The sequence below is a fragment of the Hypomesus nipponensis genome, chromosome 22, assembly GCF_054491055.1.
Source record: "Hypomesus nipponensis isolate SF chromosome 22, ASM5449105v1, whole genome shotgun sequence".
Lineage (NCBI taxonomy): Eukaryota > Metazoa > Chordata > Actinopteri > Osmeriformes > Osmeridae > Hypomesus > Hypomesus nipponensis.
Window position 1 is genome coordinate 11,534,679 of NC_140382.1, and position 17,135 is coordinate 11,551,813.

The 17,135-nt window shown below is 50.6% G+C and overlaps 1 protein-coding gene across 1 annotated transcript; it reads right to left on the bottom strand.

Moving 5' to 3' along the window:
* Nucleotides 1–2: 2 nt before the first annotated feature.
* On the bottom strand, nt 3–16,321 carry LOC146236484 (uncharacterized). The gene is made up of 6 exons (XM_084687015.1): nt 16,239–16,321; nt 15,922–16,175; nt 2,472–2,547; nt 1,866–2,429; nt 1,614–1,702; nt 3–289 (listed from the first exon to the last, which is right to left on the bottom strand). Exons 1-6 carry the CDS (start codon nt 16,319–16,321, stop codon nt 69–71), a joined length of 1,287 nt encoding a protein of 428 aa, XP_084543141.1. The 3' UTR covers nt 3–68.
* Between the last annotated feature and the right edge of the window lie 814 nt (nt 16,322–17,135).

A 17,135-nucleotide genomic window follows, 5' to 3' on the forward strand; every position in this document is an offset into this window, starting at 1 on the left:
GGTAACCCTCATTTTTCTGAGGGGGGTCTGTCGATGCGACTGTGCTAGTGGTGGCTAATCTGGTAGTGCTAGAAGTTTGTGTCGCAGGTATAGCTGTTGTGGTTGTGGATGTAGTTGAATGTGGTAGAGAAGTTGGGGCTGTTGCGATACTTGTATTTAGTGTGACGGTTGGGGTTGAGATTGCCATTGTGGAGTGTGCAGTAGCTATGGTTGATGCCATTGTTAAAGATGTGTCTGTTGTAGATGAAAATGTTGTAGATGCTTGACTGACAGTTGGTGAACCAGTGATCTGTAAAAGACAATAGAAGATTGGATAGATTAGTTGTTGAATGAACATAATTTGATCACCTTATGTTTAACATGTAAGAGTTCAAATCATGTATTCATGTTACTTTTGATGCATGCATATCATTCTAACATTGTATTTAGTATTTTGTGATTAAGCCTGATTACAAGAAAACCTTACAGAGACTAGGCTTTGCCTGTGTTGAGGGAATAATCTCCTTCAATACACAATCTGGTTAGGGCACATTCGACTTGGAATAAACATAACATAAACATTGTAATTCATCCTTACATTAAATGTAGAATCCTTGAAGCAATAATGTGACTCTTTGAAGATGTTTCACTCAGAGTAGCCTTGATGTTGTCAGAGTGGATGAAAAAAAACATGATGTCCTACTGCATCTGGTCGCATTTTACCGTATATAAACCAGCGTGCTTTTCTTGCTACTCCGACCAACAGCGCTCTGCGCAGTGTAAGATACGTCACATTAACTGAACTACATATACGCCAAAGTAACAGCAGCAGTGCTCTGCTGATTGTCCTCCAACAGGATGGTTAGCTATGCATGGTTTTCTATCAGATGGCTGAGCGGTTAGGGAGTCGGGCTATTATTCAGAAAGTTGTTGTTTTGATTCTCGGCTGTGCCAAAAAACATTGTGTCCTTGGGCAAGGCTCTTCACCCTACTTGCCTCGGGGACAATGTCCCTGTACTTACTGTAAGTCGCTCTGGATAAGAGCGTCTGCTAAATGACTAAATGACTAAATGTAAATGTATCTCCAAGTAAAAGAACGTTTTGCCGCCACCATTTTTCATTAACATTTTGCGTAACCAACTTTGAGAAATGTATTTTATGAGCAAGGCTGTCAAAGTTCAAGGCGTGATATTATTATGAAGTTTTGCCCCAATTGCATGCATACATAATGCAACAGTACATACTTTGTATGGCCAACAGCAATATACTAAAAGTAAAAGAAAAGTGTGCGATTTGAGATACAGGGCCAACTCATTGTAAATTGTAGTTAACAAGCCAACCGATATTTCTTAGAAAACATTACATCATGGTAAGTGTCTTTAATAATATGTAATTCATTTTAAATTGAACTATATTTTGTATATTCTGTTTGTATATACATGTACTTTCTGGCTGTATATATATATATATATATATATATATATATATATATATATACAGTAAGAAACATCATATATATATGAATTATTTTATGAATATGTAAACAAATTATTTGGGACTTTAATTATTGGGAGGGAAAACAGAGAGTTTGTGAAAAATAGTAAAGTGACCGCAAGTTTGGGTCTTTCTCTTGCCATAGTGCTGTCGGAAGTGGTTTGAATGGCGGATGATGTCAAACTTGTGATGCTTGTAGAGGAAGCAATTGTGGTAGACGATGGCAGTTCTGTGAAAAAGAAATGTTTGTTTGAATACACATTTTAATTCAATGACCAACTTCTTGCAAAGCATCGACATTACATTGCCTTTTTTTGGAAGAGTAAGCTGCATTACAGTGACAGGAGCTGATGTTCTGATTCATATTAATGAACTTCTCATTGTGGTAATACCTGTGGTAGTTGAAATGGTTGGAGCATTTGTAGATTGAACAGCTGTTATTGTTGTTGAAGACACTGTAGTTATTATAGGAGAAGCTGTGGTTGTAGTGGGAGCAGCTGTAGTAGTTGTAGGTGCATCTGTGGATGTTATTGGAGCGACTGTGGTAATTGTAGGTGCAGATGTGGTTGTAGTGGGAGCAGCCGCTGTTGTTGTTTGAGCCTCTGTTGTGGTTATGGGTGCAGCTGATGTAGTAGTAGGTGCGGCGGTTGTTGTTGGAGCCTCTGTAGTAGTTGTTGGGGCAGCAGTGGTTGTTGTGGGAGCGCCTGCTGTAGATGCAGGGGCAGCTGTGGATGTAGGAGGAGTGGCTGTTGTCTTTGTTGGAGACTCTGTTGTAGTTGTAGGTGCAGATGTGGTTGTACTGGGAGCAGCTGTTGTTGTTGTTTGAGACTCTGTAGGGATTATAGGTGTAACTGATGTAGATATAGGGGCAGCTGTGGTTGTAGTGGGAGAATCTGTGGTTGATGTCGGAGCCGCTGTGGTAGTTGTAGGTGCAGCTGTGTTTGTAGTGGGAATGCCTAATGTGGTTTTAGGTGCAGCTATGGTTGTAGTGGGAGCACCCGTTGTGGTTGTAGGTGCAGCTGTGGTTGTTGTGGGAGCACCTGTTGTAGGTGTAGATGTGGTTGTTGTTAGAGCCTCTGTGGTAATTTTAGGTGCAGCTGTGGTTGTTGTGGGAGCAGCCGTTGTTGTTTTTTGGGCCTCTGATGTAGTTGTAGGTGCGGCTGTTGTTGTAATAGGAGCAGCTGTTGTTGTTGTTTGAGCCTCTATTACGATTATAGGTGCACCAGATGTAAATGTAGGGGCAGCAGCGGTTGTAGTTGGAGAAGCTGTGGTTGTAGTGGGAGCAGCTGTGGTAGTAGTGGGAGGAGCTGTGGTTGTTTTAGGAGAAGCTGTGGTTGTAGTGGGGAAAACTGTGGTTGTTGTTGGTGCAGCTGTGGTTGTAATGGGAGCAGCTGTGGTTGTAGTTGGAGAAGCTGTGCTTGTAGTGAGAGCAGCTGTGGTTGTTGTTGGTGCCTCTGTAGTAGTTGTAGGGGCAGCTGTAGTTGTAGTGGGAGCAGCTGTGGTTGTTGTTGCAGCCTCTGTGGTAGTTGTTGGGACAGCTGTGGTTGTTGTGGGAGCAGCTGTGGTTGTAGTGGGAGAATCTGTGGTTGTAGTTGGAACAGCTATGGTTGTTGTTGGTGCAGCTGTGGTTGTAGTGGGAGCAGCTGTGGTTGTAGTTGGAGAAGCTGTGGTTGTAGTGGGAGCAGCTGTGCTTGTAGTGAGAGCAGCTGTGGTTGTTGTTGGAGCCTCTTTGGTAGTTGTAGGGAAAGCGTTGGTTGTAGTGGGAGCAGCTGTGGTTGTAGTTGGAGCAGCTGTGCTTGTAGTGAGAGCAGCTGTGGTTGTTGTTGGCGCCTCTGTAGTAGTTGTAGGGGCAGCTGTAGTTGTAGTGGGAGCAGCTGTGGTTGTTGTTGGAGCCTCTATGGTAGTTGTAGGGGCAGCTGTGGTTGTAGTGGGAGCAGCTGTGGTTGTTGTCGGAGCCTCTGTGGTAGTTGTAGGGGCAGCTATGGTTGTAGTGGGAGCAGCTGTGGTTGTTGTTGGAGCCTCTGTGGTAGTTGTAGGGGTTGTAGTGGGAGCAGCTGTGGTTGTAGTGAGAGCAGCTGTGGTTGTTGTTGGAGTATCTGTGGTAGTTGTAGGGGCAGCTCTGGTTGTAGTGAGAGCAGCTGTGGTTGTTGTCGGAGCCTCTGTGGTAGTTATAGGGGTAGCTGTGGTTGTAGTGGGAGCAGCTGTGGTTGTTGTTGGAGCCTCTGCGGTAGTTGTACGGGCAGCTGTGGTTGTAGTGGGAAAAGCTGTGGTTGTAGTGAGAGCAGCTGTGGTTGTTGTTGGAGCCTCTGTGGTAGTTGTAGGGACAGCTGTGGTTGTAGTGGGAGCAGCTGTGGTTGTTGTTGGAGCCTCTGTGGTAGTTGTAGGGGCAGCTGTGGTTGTAGTGGGAGAAGCTGTGGTTGTAGTGGGAGCAGCTGTGGTTGTTGTTGGAGCCTCTGTGGTAGTTGTAGGGGCAGCTGTGGTTGTAGTGGGAGAAGCTGTGGTTGTAGTGAGAGCAGCTGTGGTTGTTGTTGGAGATTCTTTGGTAGTTGTAGGGGCAGCTGTGGTTGTAGTGGGAGCAGCTGTGGTTGTAGTTGGAGCAGCTGTGCTTGTAGTGAGAGCAGCTGTGGTTGTTGTTGGCGCCTCTGTGGTAGTTGTAGGGGCAGCTGTAGTTGTAGTGGGAGCAGCTGTGGTTGGAGTTGCAGCCTCTGTGGTAGTTGTTGGGACAGCTGTGGTTGTTGTGGGAGCAGCTGTGGTTGTAGTGGGAGAATCTGTGGTTGTAGTTGGAACAGCTATGGTTGTTGTTGGTGCAGCTGTGGTTGTAGTGGGAGCAGCTGTGGTTGTAGTTGGAGAAGCTGTGGTTGTAGTGGGAGCAGCTGTGCTTGTAGTGAGTGCAGCTGTGGTTGTTGTTGGAGCCTCTGTGGTAGTTGTAGGGGCAGCTGTAGTTGTAGTGGGAGCAGCTGTGGTTGTTGTTGGAGCCTCTGTGGTAGTTGTAGGGGCAGCTGTGGTTGTAGTGGGAGCAACTGTGGTTGTTGTCGGAGCCTCTGTGGTAGTTGTAAGGGCAGCTGTGGTTGTAGTGGGAGCAGATGTGGTTGTTGTTGGAGCCTCTGTGGTAGTTGTAGGGGCAGCTGTGGTTGTAGTGGGAGAAGCTGTGGTTGTAGTGAGAGCAGCTGTGGTTGTTGTTGGAGCCTCTGTGGTAGTTGTAGGGGCAGCTGTGGTTGTAGTGGGAGCAGCTGTGGTTGTTGTTGGAGCCTCTGTGGTAGTTGTAGGGGCAGCTGTGGTTGTAGTGGGAGCAGCTGTGGTTGTAGTGAGAGCAGCTGTGGTTGTTGTTGGAGCCTCTGTGGTAGTTGTAGGGGCAGCTGTGGTTGTAGTGGGAGCAGCTGTGGTTGTTGTTGGAGCCTCTGTGGTAGTTGTAGGGGCAGCTCTGGTTGTAGTGAGAGCAGCTGTGGTTGTTGTCGGAGCCTCTGTGGTAGTTATAGGGGTAGCTGTGGTTGTAGTGGGAGCAGCTGTGGTTGTTGTTGGAGCCTCTGCGGTAGTTGTACGGGCAGCTGTGGTTGTAGTGGGAGAAGCTGTGGTTGTAGTGAGAGCAGCTGTGGTTGTTGTTGGAGCCTCTGTGGTAGTTGTAGGGACAGCTGTGGTTGTAGTGGGAGCAGCTGTGGTTGTTGTTGGAGCCTCTGTGGTAGTTGTAGGGGCAGCTGTGGTTGTAGTGGGAGAAGCTGTGGTTGTAGTGGGAGCAGCTGTGGTTGTTGTTGGAGCCTCTGTGGTAGTTGTAGGGGCAGCTGTGGTTGTAGTGGGAGAAGCTGTGGTTGTAGTGAGAGCAGCTGTGGTTGTTGTTGGAGATTCTTTGGTAGTTGTAGGGGCAGCTGTGGTTGTAGTGGGAGCAGCTGTGGTTGTAGTTGGAGCAGCTGTGCTTGTAGTGAGAGCAGCTGTGGTTGTTGTTGGCGCCTCTGTGGTAGTTGTAGGGGCAGCTGTAGTTGTAGTGGGAGCAGCTGTGGTTGGAGTTGCAGCCTCTGTGGTAGTTGTTGGGACAGCTGTGGTTGTTGTGGGAGCAGCTGTGGTTGTAGTGGGAGAATCTGTGGTTGTAGTTGGAACAGCTATGGTTGTTGTTGGTGCAGCTGTGGTTGTAGTGGGAGCAGCTGTGGTTGTAGTTGGAGAAGCTGTGGTTGTAGTGGGAGCAGCTGTGCTTGTAGTGAGTGCAGCTGTGGTTGTTGTTGGAGCCTCTGTGGTAGTTGTAGGGGCAGCTGTAGTTGTAGTGGGAGCAGCTGTGGTTGTTGTTGGAGCCTCTGTGGTAGTTGTAGGGGCAGCTGTGGTTGTAGTGGGAGCAGCTGTGGTTGTTGTCGGAGCCTCTGTGGTAGTTGTAAGGGCAGCTGTGGTTGTAGTGGGAGCAGCTGTGGTTGTTGTTGGAGCCTCTGTGGTAGTTGTAGGGGCAGCTGTGGTTGTAGTGGGAGCAGCTGTGGTTGTTGTTGGAGCCTCTGTGGTAGTTGTAGGGGCAGCTGTGGTTGTAGTGGGAGCAGCTGTGGTTGTAGTGAGAGCAGCTGTGGTTGTTGTTGGAGCCTCTGTGGTAGTTGTAGGGGCAGCTGTGGTTGTAGTGGGAGCAGCTGTGGTTGTAGTGAGAGCAGCTGTGGTTGTTGTTGGAGCCTCTGTGGTAGTTGTAGGGGCAGCTCTGGTTGTAGTGAGAGCAGCTGTGGTTGTTGTCGGAGCCTCTGTGGTAGTTATAGGGGTAGCTGTGGTTGTAGTGGGAGCAGCTGTGGTTGTTGTTGGAGCCTCTTTGGTAGTTGTAGGGGCAGCTGTGGTTGTAGTGGGAGCAGCTGTGGTTGTTGTCGGAGCCTCTGTGGTAGTTGTAGGGGCAGCTGTAGTTGTAGTGGGAGCAGCTGTGGTTGTTGTTGGAGCCTCTGTGGTAGTTGTAGGGGCAGCTGTGGTTGTAGTTGGAGAAGCTGTGGTTGTAGTGGGAGCAGCTGTGGTTGTTGTTGGAGCCTCTGTGGTAGTTGTAGGGGCAGCTGTGGTTGTAGTGGGAGCAGCTGTGGTTGTTGTTGGAGCCTCTGTGGTGGTTGTAGGGGCAGCTGTGGTTGTAGTGGGAGAAGCTGTGGTTGTAGTGAGAGCAGCTGTGGTTGTTGTTGGAGCCTCTGTGGTAGTTGTAGGGGCAGCTGTGGTTGTAGTGGGAGCAGCTGTGGTTGTTGTCGGAGCCTCTGTGGTAGTTGTAGGGGCAGCTGTGTTTGTAGTGGGAGCAGCTGTGGTAGTAGTGGGAGAAGTTGTGGTTGTTGTTGGAGACTCTTTGGTAGTTGTAGGGGCAGCGTTGGTTGTAGTGGGAGCAGCAGTGGTTGTTGTTGGAGCCTCTGTAGTAGTTGTAGGGGCAGCTGTGGTTGTAGTGAGAGCAGCTGTGGTTGTTGTTGGAGCCTCTTTGGTAGTTGTAGGGGCAGCTGTGGTTGTAGTGGGAGCAGCTGTGGTTGTTGTTGCAGACTCTTTGGTAGTTGTAGGGGCTTCTGTGGTTGTAGTGGGAGCAGCTGTGGTTGTTGTCGGAGCCTCTGTGGTAGTTGTAGGGGCAGCTGTGGTTGTAGTGGGAGCAGCTGTGGTTGTTGTTGGAGCCTCTGTGGTAGTTGTAGGGGCAGCTGTGGTTGTAGTTGGAGAAGCTGTGGTTGTAGTGGGAGCAGCTGTGGTTGTTGTTGGAGCCTCTGTGGTAGTTGTAGGGGCAGCTGTGGTTGTAGTGGGAGCAGCTGTGGTTGTTGTTGGAGCCTCTGTGGTAGTTGTAGGGGCAGCTGTGGTTGTAGTGGGAGAAGCTGTGGTTGTAGTGAGAGCAGCTGTGGTTGTTGTTGGAGCCTCTGTGGTAGTTGTAGGGGCAGCTGTGGTTGTAGTGGGAGCAGCTGTGGTTGTTGTCGGAGCCTCTGTGGTAGTTGTAGGGGCAGCTGTGTTTGTAGTGGGAGCAGCTGTGGTTGTAGTGGGAGAAGTTGTGGTTGTTGTTGGAGACTCTTTGGTAGTTGTAGGGGCAGCATTGGTTGTAGTGGGAGCAGCAGTGGTTGTTGTTGGAGCCTCTGTAGTAGTTGTAGGGGCAGCTGTGGTTGTAGTGGGAGCAGCTGTGGTTGTTGTCTGAGCCTCTGTGGTAGTTGTAGGGGCAGCTGTGGTTGTAGTGGGAGCAGCTGTGGTTGTTGTTGGAGCCTCTGTGGTAGTTGTAGGGGCAGCTGTGGTTGTAGTGGGAGAAGCTGTGGTTGTAGTGGGAGCAGCTGTGGTTGTTGTTGGAGCCTCTGTGGTAGTTGTAGGGGCAGCTGTGGTTGTAGTGGGAGAAGATGTGGTTGTAGTGAGAGCAGCTGTGGTTGTTGTTGGAGATTCTTTGGTAGTTGTAGGGGCAGCTGTGGTTGTAGTGGGAGCAGCTGTGGTTGTAGTTGGAGCAGCTGTGCTTGTAGTGAGAGCAGCTGTGGTTGTTGTTGGCGCCTCTGTGGTAGTTGTAGGGGCAGCTGTAGTTGTAGTGGGAGCAGCTGTGGTTGGAGTTGCAGCCTCTGTGGTAGTTGTTGGGACAGCTGTGGTTGTTGTGGGAGCAGCTGTGGTTGTAGTGGGAGAATCTGTGGTTGTAGTTGGAACAGCTATGGTTGTTGTTGGTGCAGCTGTGGTTGTAGTGGGAGCAGCTGTGGTTGTAGTTGGAGAAGCTGTGGTTGTAGTGGGAGCAGCTGTGCTTGTAGTGAGTGCAGCTCTGGTTGTTGTTGGAGCCTCTGTGGTAGTTGTAGGGGCAGCTGTAGTTGTAGTGGGAGCAGCTGTGGTTGTTGTTGGAGCCTCTGTGGTAGTTGTAGGGGCAGCTGTGGTTGTAGTGGGAGCAGCTGTGGTTGTTGTCGGAGCCTCTGTGGTAGTTGTAAGGGCAGCTGTGGTTGTAGTGGGAGCAGATGTGGTTGTTGTTGGAGCCTCTGTGGTAGTTGTAGGGGCAGCTGTGGTTGTAGTGGGAGAAGCTGTGGTTGTAGTGAGAGCAGCTGTGGTTGTTGTTGGAGCCTCTGTGGTAGTTGTAGGGGCAGCTGTGGTTGTAGTGAGAGCAGCTGTGGTTGTTGTCGGAGCCTCTGTGGTAGTTGTAGGGGCACCTGTGGTTGTAGTGGGAGCAGCTGTTGTTGTTGTTGGAGCCTCTGTGGTAGTTGTAGGGGCAGCTGTGTTTGTAGTGGGAGAAGCTGTGGTTGTAGTGAGAGTAGCTGTGGTTGTTGTTGGAGCCTCTGTGGTAGTTGTAGGGGCAGCTGTGGTTGTAGTGGGAGAAGCTGTGGTTGTAGTGAGTGCAGCTGTGGTTGTTGTTGGAGCCTCTGTGGTAGTTGTAGGGGCAGCTGTGGTTGTAGTGGGAGCAGCTGTGGTTGTTGTTGGAGCCTCTGTGGTAGTTGTAGGGGCAGCTGTGGTTGTAATGGGAGAAGCTGTGGTTGTAGTGAGAGCAGCTGTGGTTGTTGTTGGAGCCTCTTTGGTAGTTGTAGGGGCAGCTGTGGTTGTAGTGGGAGCAGCTGTGGTTGTTGTTGCAGACTCTTTCGTAGTTGTAGGGGCTTCTGTGGTTGTAGTGGGAGCAGCTGTGGTTGTTGTCGGAGCCTCTGTGGTAGTTGTAGGGGCAGCTGTGGTTGTAGTGGGAGCAGCTGTGGTTGTTGTTGGAGCCTCTGTGGTAGTTGTAGGGGCAGCTGTGGTTGTAGTTGGAGAAGCTGTGGTTGTAGTGGGAGCAGCTGTGGTTGTTGTTGGAGCCTCTGTGGTAGTTGTAGGGGCAGCTGTGGTTGTAGTGGGAGCAGCTGTGGTTGTTGTTGGAGCCTCTGTGGTGGTTGTAGGGGCAGCTGTGGTTGTAGTGGGAGAAGCTGTGGTTGTAGTGAGAGCAGCTGTGGTTGTTGTTGGAGCCTCTGTGGTAGTTGTAGGGGCAGCTGTGGTTGTAGTGGGAGCAGCTGTGGTTGTTGTCGGAGCCTCTGTGGTAGTTGTAGGGGCAGCTGTGTTTGTAGTGGGAGCAGCTGTGGTAGTAGTGGGAGAAGTTGTGGTTGTTGTTGGAGACTCTTTGGTAGTTGTAGGGGCAGCGTTGGTTGTAGTGGGAGCAGCAGTGGTTGTTGTTGGAGCCTCTGTAGTAGTTGTAGGGGCAGCTGTGGTTGTAGTGAGAGCAGCTGTGGTTGTTGTTGGAGCCTCTTTGGTAGTTGTAGGGGCAGCTGTGGTTGTAGTGGGAGCAGCTGTGGTTGTTGTTGCAGACTCTTTGGTAGTTGTAGGGGCTTCTGTGGTTGTAGTGGGAGCAGCTGTGGTTGTTGTCGGAGCCTCTGTGGTAGTTGTAGGGGCAGCTGTGGTTGTAGTGGGAGCAGCTGTGGTTGTTGTTGGAGCCTCTGTGGTAGTTGTAGGGGCAGCTGTGGTTGTAGTTGGAGAAGCTGTGGTTGTAGTGGGAGCAGCTGTGGTTGTTGTTGGAGCCTCTGTGGTAGTTGTAGGGGCAGCTGTGGTTGTAGTGGGAGCAGCTGTGGTTGTTGTTGGAGCCTCTGTGGTAGTTGTAGGGGCAGCTGTGGTTGTAGTGGGAGAAGCTGTGGTTGTAGTGAGAGCAGCTGTGGTTGTTGTTGGAGCCTCTGTGGTAGTTGTAGGGGCAGCTGTGGTTGTAGTGGGAGCAGCTGTGGTTGTTGTCGGAGCCTCTGTGGTAGTTGTAGGGGCAGCTGTGTTTGTAGTGGGAGCAGCTGTGGTTGTAGTGGGAGAAGTTGTGGTTGTTGTTGGAGACTCTTTGGTAGTTGTAGGGGCAGCATTGGTTGTAGTGGGAGCAGCAGTGGTTGTTGTTGGAGCCTCTGTAGTAGTTGTAGGGGCAGCTGTGGTTGTAGTGGGAGCAGCTGTGGTTGTTGTCTGAGCCTCTGTGGTAGTTGTAGGGGCAGCTGTGGTTGTAGTGGGAGCAGCTGTGGTTGTTGTTGGAGCCTCTGTGGTAGTTGTAGGGGCAGCTGTGGTTTTAGTGGGAGAAGCTGTGGTTGTAGTGAGAGCAGCTGTGGTTGTTGTTGGAGCCTCTGTGGTAGTTGTAGGGGCAGCTGTGGTTGTAGTGGGAGCAGCTGTGGTAGTAGTGGGAGCCTCTGTGGTAGTTGTAGGGGCAGCTGTGGTTGTAGTGGGAGTAGCTGTGGTTGTTGTCGGAGCCTCTGTGGTAGTTGTAGGGGCAGCTGTGGTTGGAGCCTCTGTGGTTGTTGTTGGAGTATCTGTGGTAGATGTAGGGGGAGCTGTGGTTGTAGTTGGAGAAGCTGTGGTTGTAGTGGGAGCAGCTGTGGTTGTTGTCGGAGCCTCTGTGGTAGTTGTAGGGGCAGCTGTGGTTGTACTGGGAGCAGCTGTGGTTGTAGTGGGAGCAGCAGTGGTTGTAGTTGGAGAAGTTGTGGTTGTAGTGGGAGCAGCTGTGGTTGTTGTTGGAGCCTCTGTTGTAGTTGTAGGGGCAGCTGTGGTTGTAGTGGGAGCAGCTGTGGTTGTAGTTGGAGAAGCTGTGGTTGTAGTGGGAGCAGCTGTGCTTGTAGTGAGTGCAGCTGTGGTTGTTGTTGGAGCCTCTGTGGTAGTTGTAGGGGCAGCTGTAGTTGTAGTGGGAGCAGCTGTTGTTGTTGTTGGAGCAGCTGTGGTTGTAGTGGGAGCAGCTGTGGTTGTTGTTGGAGCCTCTGTGGTAGTTGTAGGGGCAGCTGTGGTTGTAGTGGGAGAAGCTGTGGTTGTAGTGAGAGCAGCTGTGGTTGTTGTTGGAGCCTCTGTGGTAGTTGTAGGGGCAGCTGTGGTTGTAGTGGGAGCAGCTGTGGTAGTAGTGGGAGCCTCTGTGGTAGTTGTAGGGGCAGCTGTGGTTGTAGTGGGAGTAGCTGTGGTTGTTGTCGGAGCCTCTGTGGTAGTTGTAGGGGCAGCTGTGGTTGGAGCCTCTGTGGTTGTTGTTGGAGTATCTGTGGTAGATGTAGGGGGAGCTGTGGTTGTAGTTGGAGAAGCTGTGGTTGTAGTGGGAGCAGCTGTGGTTGTTGTCGGAGCCTCTGTGGTAGTTGTAGGGGCAGCTGTGGTTGTACTGGGAGCAGCTGTGGTTGTAGTGGGCGCAGCAGTGGTTGTAGTTGGAGAAGCTGTGGTTGTAGTGGGAGCAGCTGTGGTTGTTGTTGGAGCCTCTGTTGTAGTTGTAGGGGCAGCTGTGGTTGTAGTGGGAGCAGCTGTGGTTGTAGTTGGAGAAGCTGTGGTTGTAGTGGGAGCAGCTGTGCTTGTAGTGAGTGCAGCTGTGGTTGTTGTTGGAGCCTCTGTGGTAGTTGTAGGGGCAACTGTAGTTGTAGTGGGAGCAGCTGTTGTTGTTGTTGGAGCAGCTGTGGTTGTAGTGGGAGCAGCTGTGGTTGTTGTTGGAGCCTCTGTGGTAGTTGTAGGGGCAGCTGTGGTTGTAGTGGGAGAAGCTGTGGTTGTAGTGAGAGCAGCTGTGGTTGTTGTTGGAGCCTCTGTGGTAGTTGTAGGGGCAGCTGTGGTTGTAGTGGGAGCAGCTGTGGTTGTTGTCGGAGCCTCTGTGGTAGTTGTAGGGGCAGCTGTGGTCTTAGTGGGAGCAGCTGTGGTTGTCGTTGGAGCCTCTGTGGTAGTTGTAGGGGCAGCTGTGGTTGTAGTGGGAGAAGCTGTGGTTGTAGTGAGAGCAGCTGTGGTTGTTGTTGGAGCCTCTGTGGTAGTTGTAGGGGCAGCTGTGGTTGTAGTGGGAGCAACTGTGGGTGTTGTCGGAGCCTCTGTGGTAGTTGTAGGGGCAGCTGTGTTTGTAGTGGGAGCAGCTGTGGTAGTAGTGGGAGAAGTTGTGGTTGTTGTTGGAGACTCTTTGGTAGTTGTAGGGGCAGCGTTGGTTGTAGTGGGAGCAGCAGTGGTTGTTGTTGGAGCTTCTGTAGTAGTTGTAGGGGCAGCTGTGGTTGTAGTGGGAGCAGCTGTGGTTGTTGTCTGAGCCTCTGTGGTAGTTGTAGGGGCAGCTGTGGTTGTAGTGGGAGCAGCTGTGGTTGTTGTTGGAGCCTCTGTGGTAGTTGTAGGGGCAGCTGTGGTTGTAGTGGGAGAAGCTGTGGTTGTAGTGAGAGCAGCTGTGGTTGTTGTTGGAGCCTCTGTGGTAGTTGTAGGGGCAGCTGTGGTTGTAGTGGGAGAAGCTGTGGTTGTAGTGGGAGCAGCTGTGGTAGTAGTGGGAGCCTCTGTGGTAGTTGTAGGGGCAGCTGTGGTTGTAGTGGGAGTAGCTGTGGTTGTTGTCGGAGCCTCTGTGGTAGTTGTAGGGGCAGCTGTGGTTGGAGCCTCTGTGGTTGTTGTTGGAGTATCTGTGGTAGATGTAGGGGGAGCTGTGGTTGTAGTTGGAGAAGCTGTGGTTGTAGTGGGAGCAGCTGTGGTTGTTGTCGGAGCCTCTGTGGTAGTTGTAGGGGCAGCTGTGGTTGTACTGGGAGCAGCTGTGGTTGTAGTGGGAGCAGCAGTGGTTGTAGTTGGAGAAGCTGTGGTTGTAGTGGGAGCAGCTGTGGTTGTTGTTGGAGCCTCTGTTGTAGTTGTAGGGGCAGCTGTGGTTGTAGAGGGAGCAGCTGTGGTTGTTGTCGGAGCCTCTGTGGTAGTTCTAGGGGCAGCTGTGGTTGTAGTGGGAGCAGCTGTGGTTGTTGTTGGAGCCTCTGTGGTAGTTGTAGGGGCAGCTGTGGTTGTAGTGGGAGCAGCTGTGGTTGTTGTCGGAGCCTCAGTGGTAGTTGTAGGGGCAGCTGTGTTTGTAGTGGGAGCAGCTGTGGTAGTAGTGGGAGCAGCTGTGGTTGTAGTTGGAGAAGCTGTGGTTGTAGTGGGAGCAGCTGTGCTTGTAGTGAGTGCAGCTGTGGTTGTTGTTGGAGCCTCTGTGGTAGTTGTAGGGGCAGCTGTAGTTGTAGTGGGGGCAGCTGTGGTTGTTGTTGGAGCCTCTGTGGTAGTTGTAGGGGCAGCTGTGGTTGTAGTGGGAGCAGCTGTGGTTGTTGTCGGAGCCTCTGTGGTAGTTGTAAGGTCAGCTGTGGTTGTAGTGGGAGCAGCTGTGGTTGTTGTTGGAGCCTCTGTGGTAGTTGTAGGGGCAGCTGTGGTTGTAGTGGGAGAAGCTGTGGTTGTAGTGAGAGCAGCTGTGGTTGTTGTTGGAGCCTCTGTGGTAGTTGTAGGGGCAGCTGTGGTTGTAGTGAGAGCAGCTGTGGTTGTTGTTGGAGCCTCTGTGGTAGTTGTAGGGGCAGCTGTGGTTGTAGTGGGAGCAGCTGTGGTTGTTGTTGGAGCCTCTGTGGTAGTTGTAGGGGCAGCTGTGTTTGTAGTGGGAGAAGCTGTTGTTGTAGTGAGAGTAGCTGTGGTTGTTGTGGGAGCCTCTCTGGTCGTTGTAGGGGCAGCTGTGGTTGTAGTGGGAGAAGCTGTGGTTGTAGTGAGTGCAGCTGTGGTTGTTGTAGGAGCCTCTGTGGTAATTGTAGGGGCAGCTGTGGTTGTAGTGGGAGCAGCTGTGGTTGTTGTTGGAGCCTCTGTGGTAGTTGTAGGGGCAGCTGTGGTTGTAATGGGAGAAGCTGTGGTTGTAGTGAGAGCAGCTGTGGTTGTTGTTGGAGCCTCTGTGGTAGTTGTAGGGGCAGCTGTGGTTGTAGTGGGAGCAGCTGTGGTTGTTGTTGCAGACTCTTTGGTAGTTGTAGGGGCTTCTGTGGTTGTAGTGGGAGCAGCTGTGGTTGTTGTCGGAGCCTCTGTGGTAGTTGTAGGGGCAGCTGTGGTTGTAGTGGGAGCAGCTGTGGTTGTTGTTGGAGCCTCTGTGGTAGTTGTAGGGGCAGCTGTGGTTGTAGTGGGAGAAGCTGTGGTTGTAGTGGGAGCAGCTGTGGTTGTTGTTGGAGCCTCTGTGGTAGTTGTAGGGGCAGCTGTGGTTGTAGTGGGAGCAGCTGTGGTTGTTGTTGGAGCCTCTGTGGTAGTTGTAGGGGCAGCTGTGGTTGTAGTGGGAGAAGCTGTGGTTTTAGTGAGAGCAGCTGTGGTTGTTGTTGGAGCCTCTGTGGTAGTTGTAGGGGCAGCTGTGGTTGTAGTGGGAGCAGCTGTGGTTGTTGTCGGAGCCTCTGTGGTAGTTGTAGGGGCAGCTGTGTTTGTAGTGGGAGCAGCTGTGGTAGTAGTGGGAGAAGTTGTGGTTGGAGACTCTTTGGTAGTTGTAGGGGCAGCGTTGGTTGTAGTGGGAGCAGCAGTGGTTGTTGTTGGAGCCTCTGTAGTAGTTGTAGGGGCAGCTGTGGTTGTAGTGGGAGCAGCTGTGGTTGTTGTCGGAGCCTCTGTGGTAGTTGTAGGGGCAGCTGTGGTTGTAGTGGGAGCAGCTGTGGTTGTTGTTGGAGCCTCTGTGGTAGTTGTAGGGGCAGCTGTGGTTGTAGTGGGAGAAGCTGTGGTTGTAGTGAGAGCAGCTGTGGTTGTTGTTGGAGCCTCTGTGGTAGTTGTAGGGGCAGCTGTGGTTGTAGTGGGAGAAGCTGTGGTTGTAGTGGGAGAGGCTGTGATAGTAGTGGGAGCCTCTGTGGTAGTTGTAGGGGCAGCTGTGGTTGTAGTGGGAGTAGCTGTGGTTGTTGTCGGAGCCTCTGTGGTAGTTGTAGGGGCAGCTGTGGTTGGAGCCTCTGTGGTTGTTGTTGGAGTATCTGTGGTAGATGTAGGGGGAGCTGTGGTTGTAGTTGGAGAAGCTGTGGTTGTAGTGGGAGCAGCTGTGGTTGTTGTCGGAGCCTCTGTGGTAGTTGTAGGGGCAGCTGTGGTTGTACTGGGAGCAGCTGTGGTTGTTGTTGGAGCCTCTGTGGTAGTTGTAGGGGCAGCTGTGGTTGTAGTTGGAGAAGCTGTGGTTGTAGTGAGAGCAGCTGTGGTTGTTGTTGGAGCCTCTGTGGTAGTTGTAGGGGCAGCTGTGGTTGTAGTGGGAGAAGCTGTGGTTGTAGTGAGAGCAGCTGTGGTTGTTGTTGGAGCCTCTGTGGTAGTTGTAGGGGCAGCTGTGGTTGTAGTGGGAAAAGCTGTGGTTGTAGTGAGAACAGCTGTGGTTGTTGTTGGAGCCTCTGTGGTAGTTGTAGGGGCAGCTGTGGTTGTAGTGGGAGTAGCTGTGGTTGTTGTCGGAGCCTCTGTGGTAGTTGTAAGGGCAGCTGTGGTTGTAGTGGGAGCAGCTGTGGTTGTTGTTGGAGCCTCTGTGGTAGTTGTAGGGGCAGCTGTGGTTGTAGTGGGAGAAGCTGTGGTTGTAGTGAGAGCAGCTGTGGTTGTTGTTGGAGCCTCTGTGGTAGTTGTAGGGGCAGCTGTGGTTGTAGTGGGAGTAGCTGTGGTTGTTGTCGGAGCCTCTGTGGTAGTTGTAGGGGCAGCTGTGGTTGGAGCCTCTGTGGTTGTTGTTGGAGTATCTGTGGTAGATGTAGGGGGAGCTGTGGTTGTAGTGGGAGCAGCGGTTGTAGTTGTAGGTGCAGCTGTGGTTGTTGTTGGAGCCTCTGTGGTAGTTGTAGGGGCAGCTGTGGTTGTAGTTGGAGAAGCTGTGGTTGTAGTGGGAGCAGCTGTGGTAGTAGTGGGAGAAGCTGTGGTTGTTGTTGGAGCCTCTGTGTTAGTTGTTGGGACAGCTGTGGTTGTTGTTGGAGCCTCTGTGGTTGTTGTTGGAGCATCTGTTGTAGTTGTAGCTGCAGCTGTGGATGTTGTCGGAGTGTCTGTAGTAGTTGTTGAGGCGGCTGTGGTTGTAGTGGGCGCTGCTGTGGTAGTTGCTGGAGCCTCTGTTGTAGTTGTAGGTGCAAGAGTGGTTGTAGTGGGAGCATCTGTTGTAGTTGTAGATGACGTCGTGGTTGTAGCGGGAGCAGCCGGTGTTGTTGTCGGAGCCTCTGCTGTAGTTGTAGCAGCAGCTGTGGTTGTAATGGGAGCAGCTGAGGTTGTTGTCGGAGGAGCTGTTGTACTTGTAGGTTCACCTGTGGTTGTTGTTGGAGCCTCTGTGCTTGACTCCGCAGTTATTGATGTTGTTAGCACTGGAAAATTTTACATTATTGAACATTTTGAACAAATAAACACATTCGTCGCACAACTTTTTGGAAACAGTATATTTTTCCAAATAGCATTCAAAGACATTACTATAGACGATCAAGATACCATATTGTAAATCACAAATATTGTCATAGGCATTGGTATTACTTTGTGGCTTGATTTCAAACTTTTAATTTGCCATTACATATAACTTGAAATCTTACTTAGTGCACAATTTCTCACAATGTACACACCCTGGAAAACACTTTCTTACCAGCTAAACACAACAGCAGCATTGTCCTTCTGGTCCTTTTTTCTTCCATCTCTTCACCCCCCCCCTAGAGGAGTCAAATTGGTTTCAAATGTATACATTAAGTTGAGCTGCTGTATGCTTTGGACTGCAAGAGAAATGCAAATAATTTCTTTTTTCGTATATTTATATTTTCGTAACATATCCTTGTTCTTAACCCTCTAATGACTATGCTTGTAAAAAGTTATTTGCAAAAACATTTTTTGTTGATATGAAGAAACCCTTCAAAATATGCATATAATTTAAAAACTGAATGTGACAAGAAAAATACTTGAAATACAATAAAATAAATACAAATATTGACTGGGATTGGTTGAAAAAATAACTCTTCAGGTTCGGGTTTGCGTGATATTTGGTAAAAACATTTTGAATAATGATTCATGCAATATACCATTGAAGGCATAAATATATACTTTGTGTATCTTAACTCATAAATTGGGAGTGTGTAGCTCCGTCAATGATATCATCCATTGCTTTGACTTAAACTGTCATCTTTGCTTTGGACTATTAATACGTTCTCTGTTGACACTCTTGA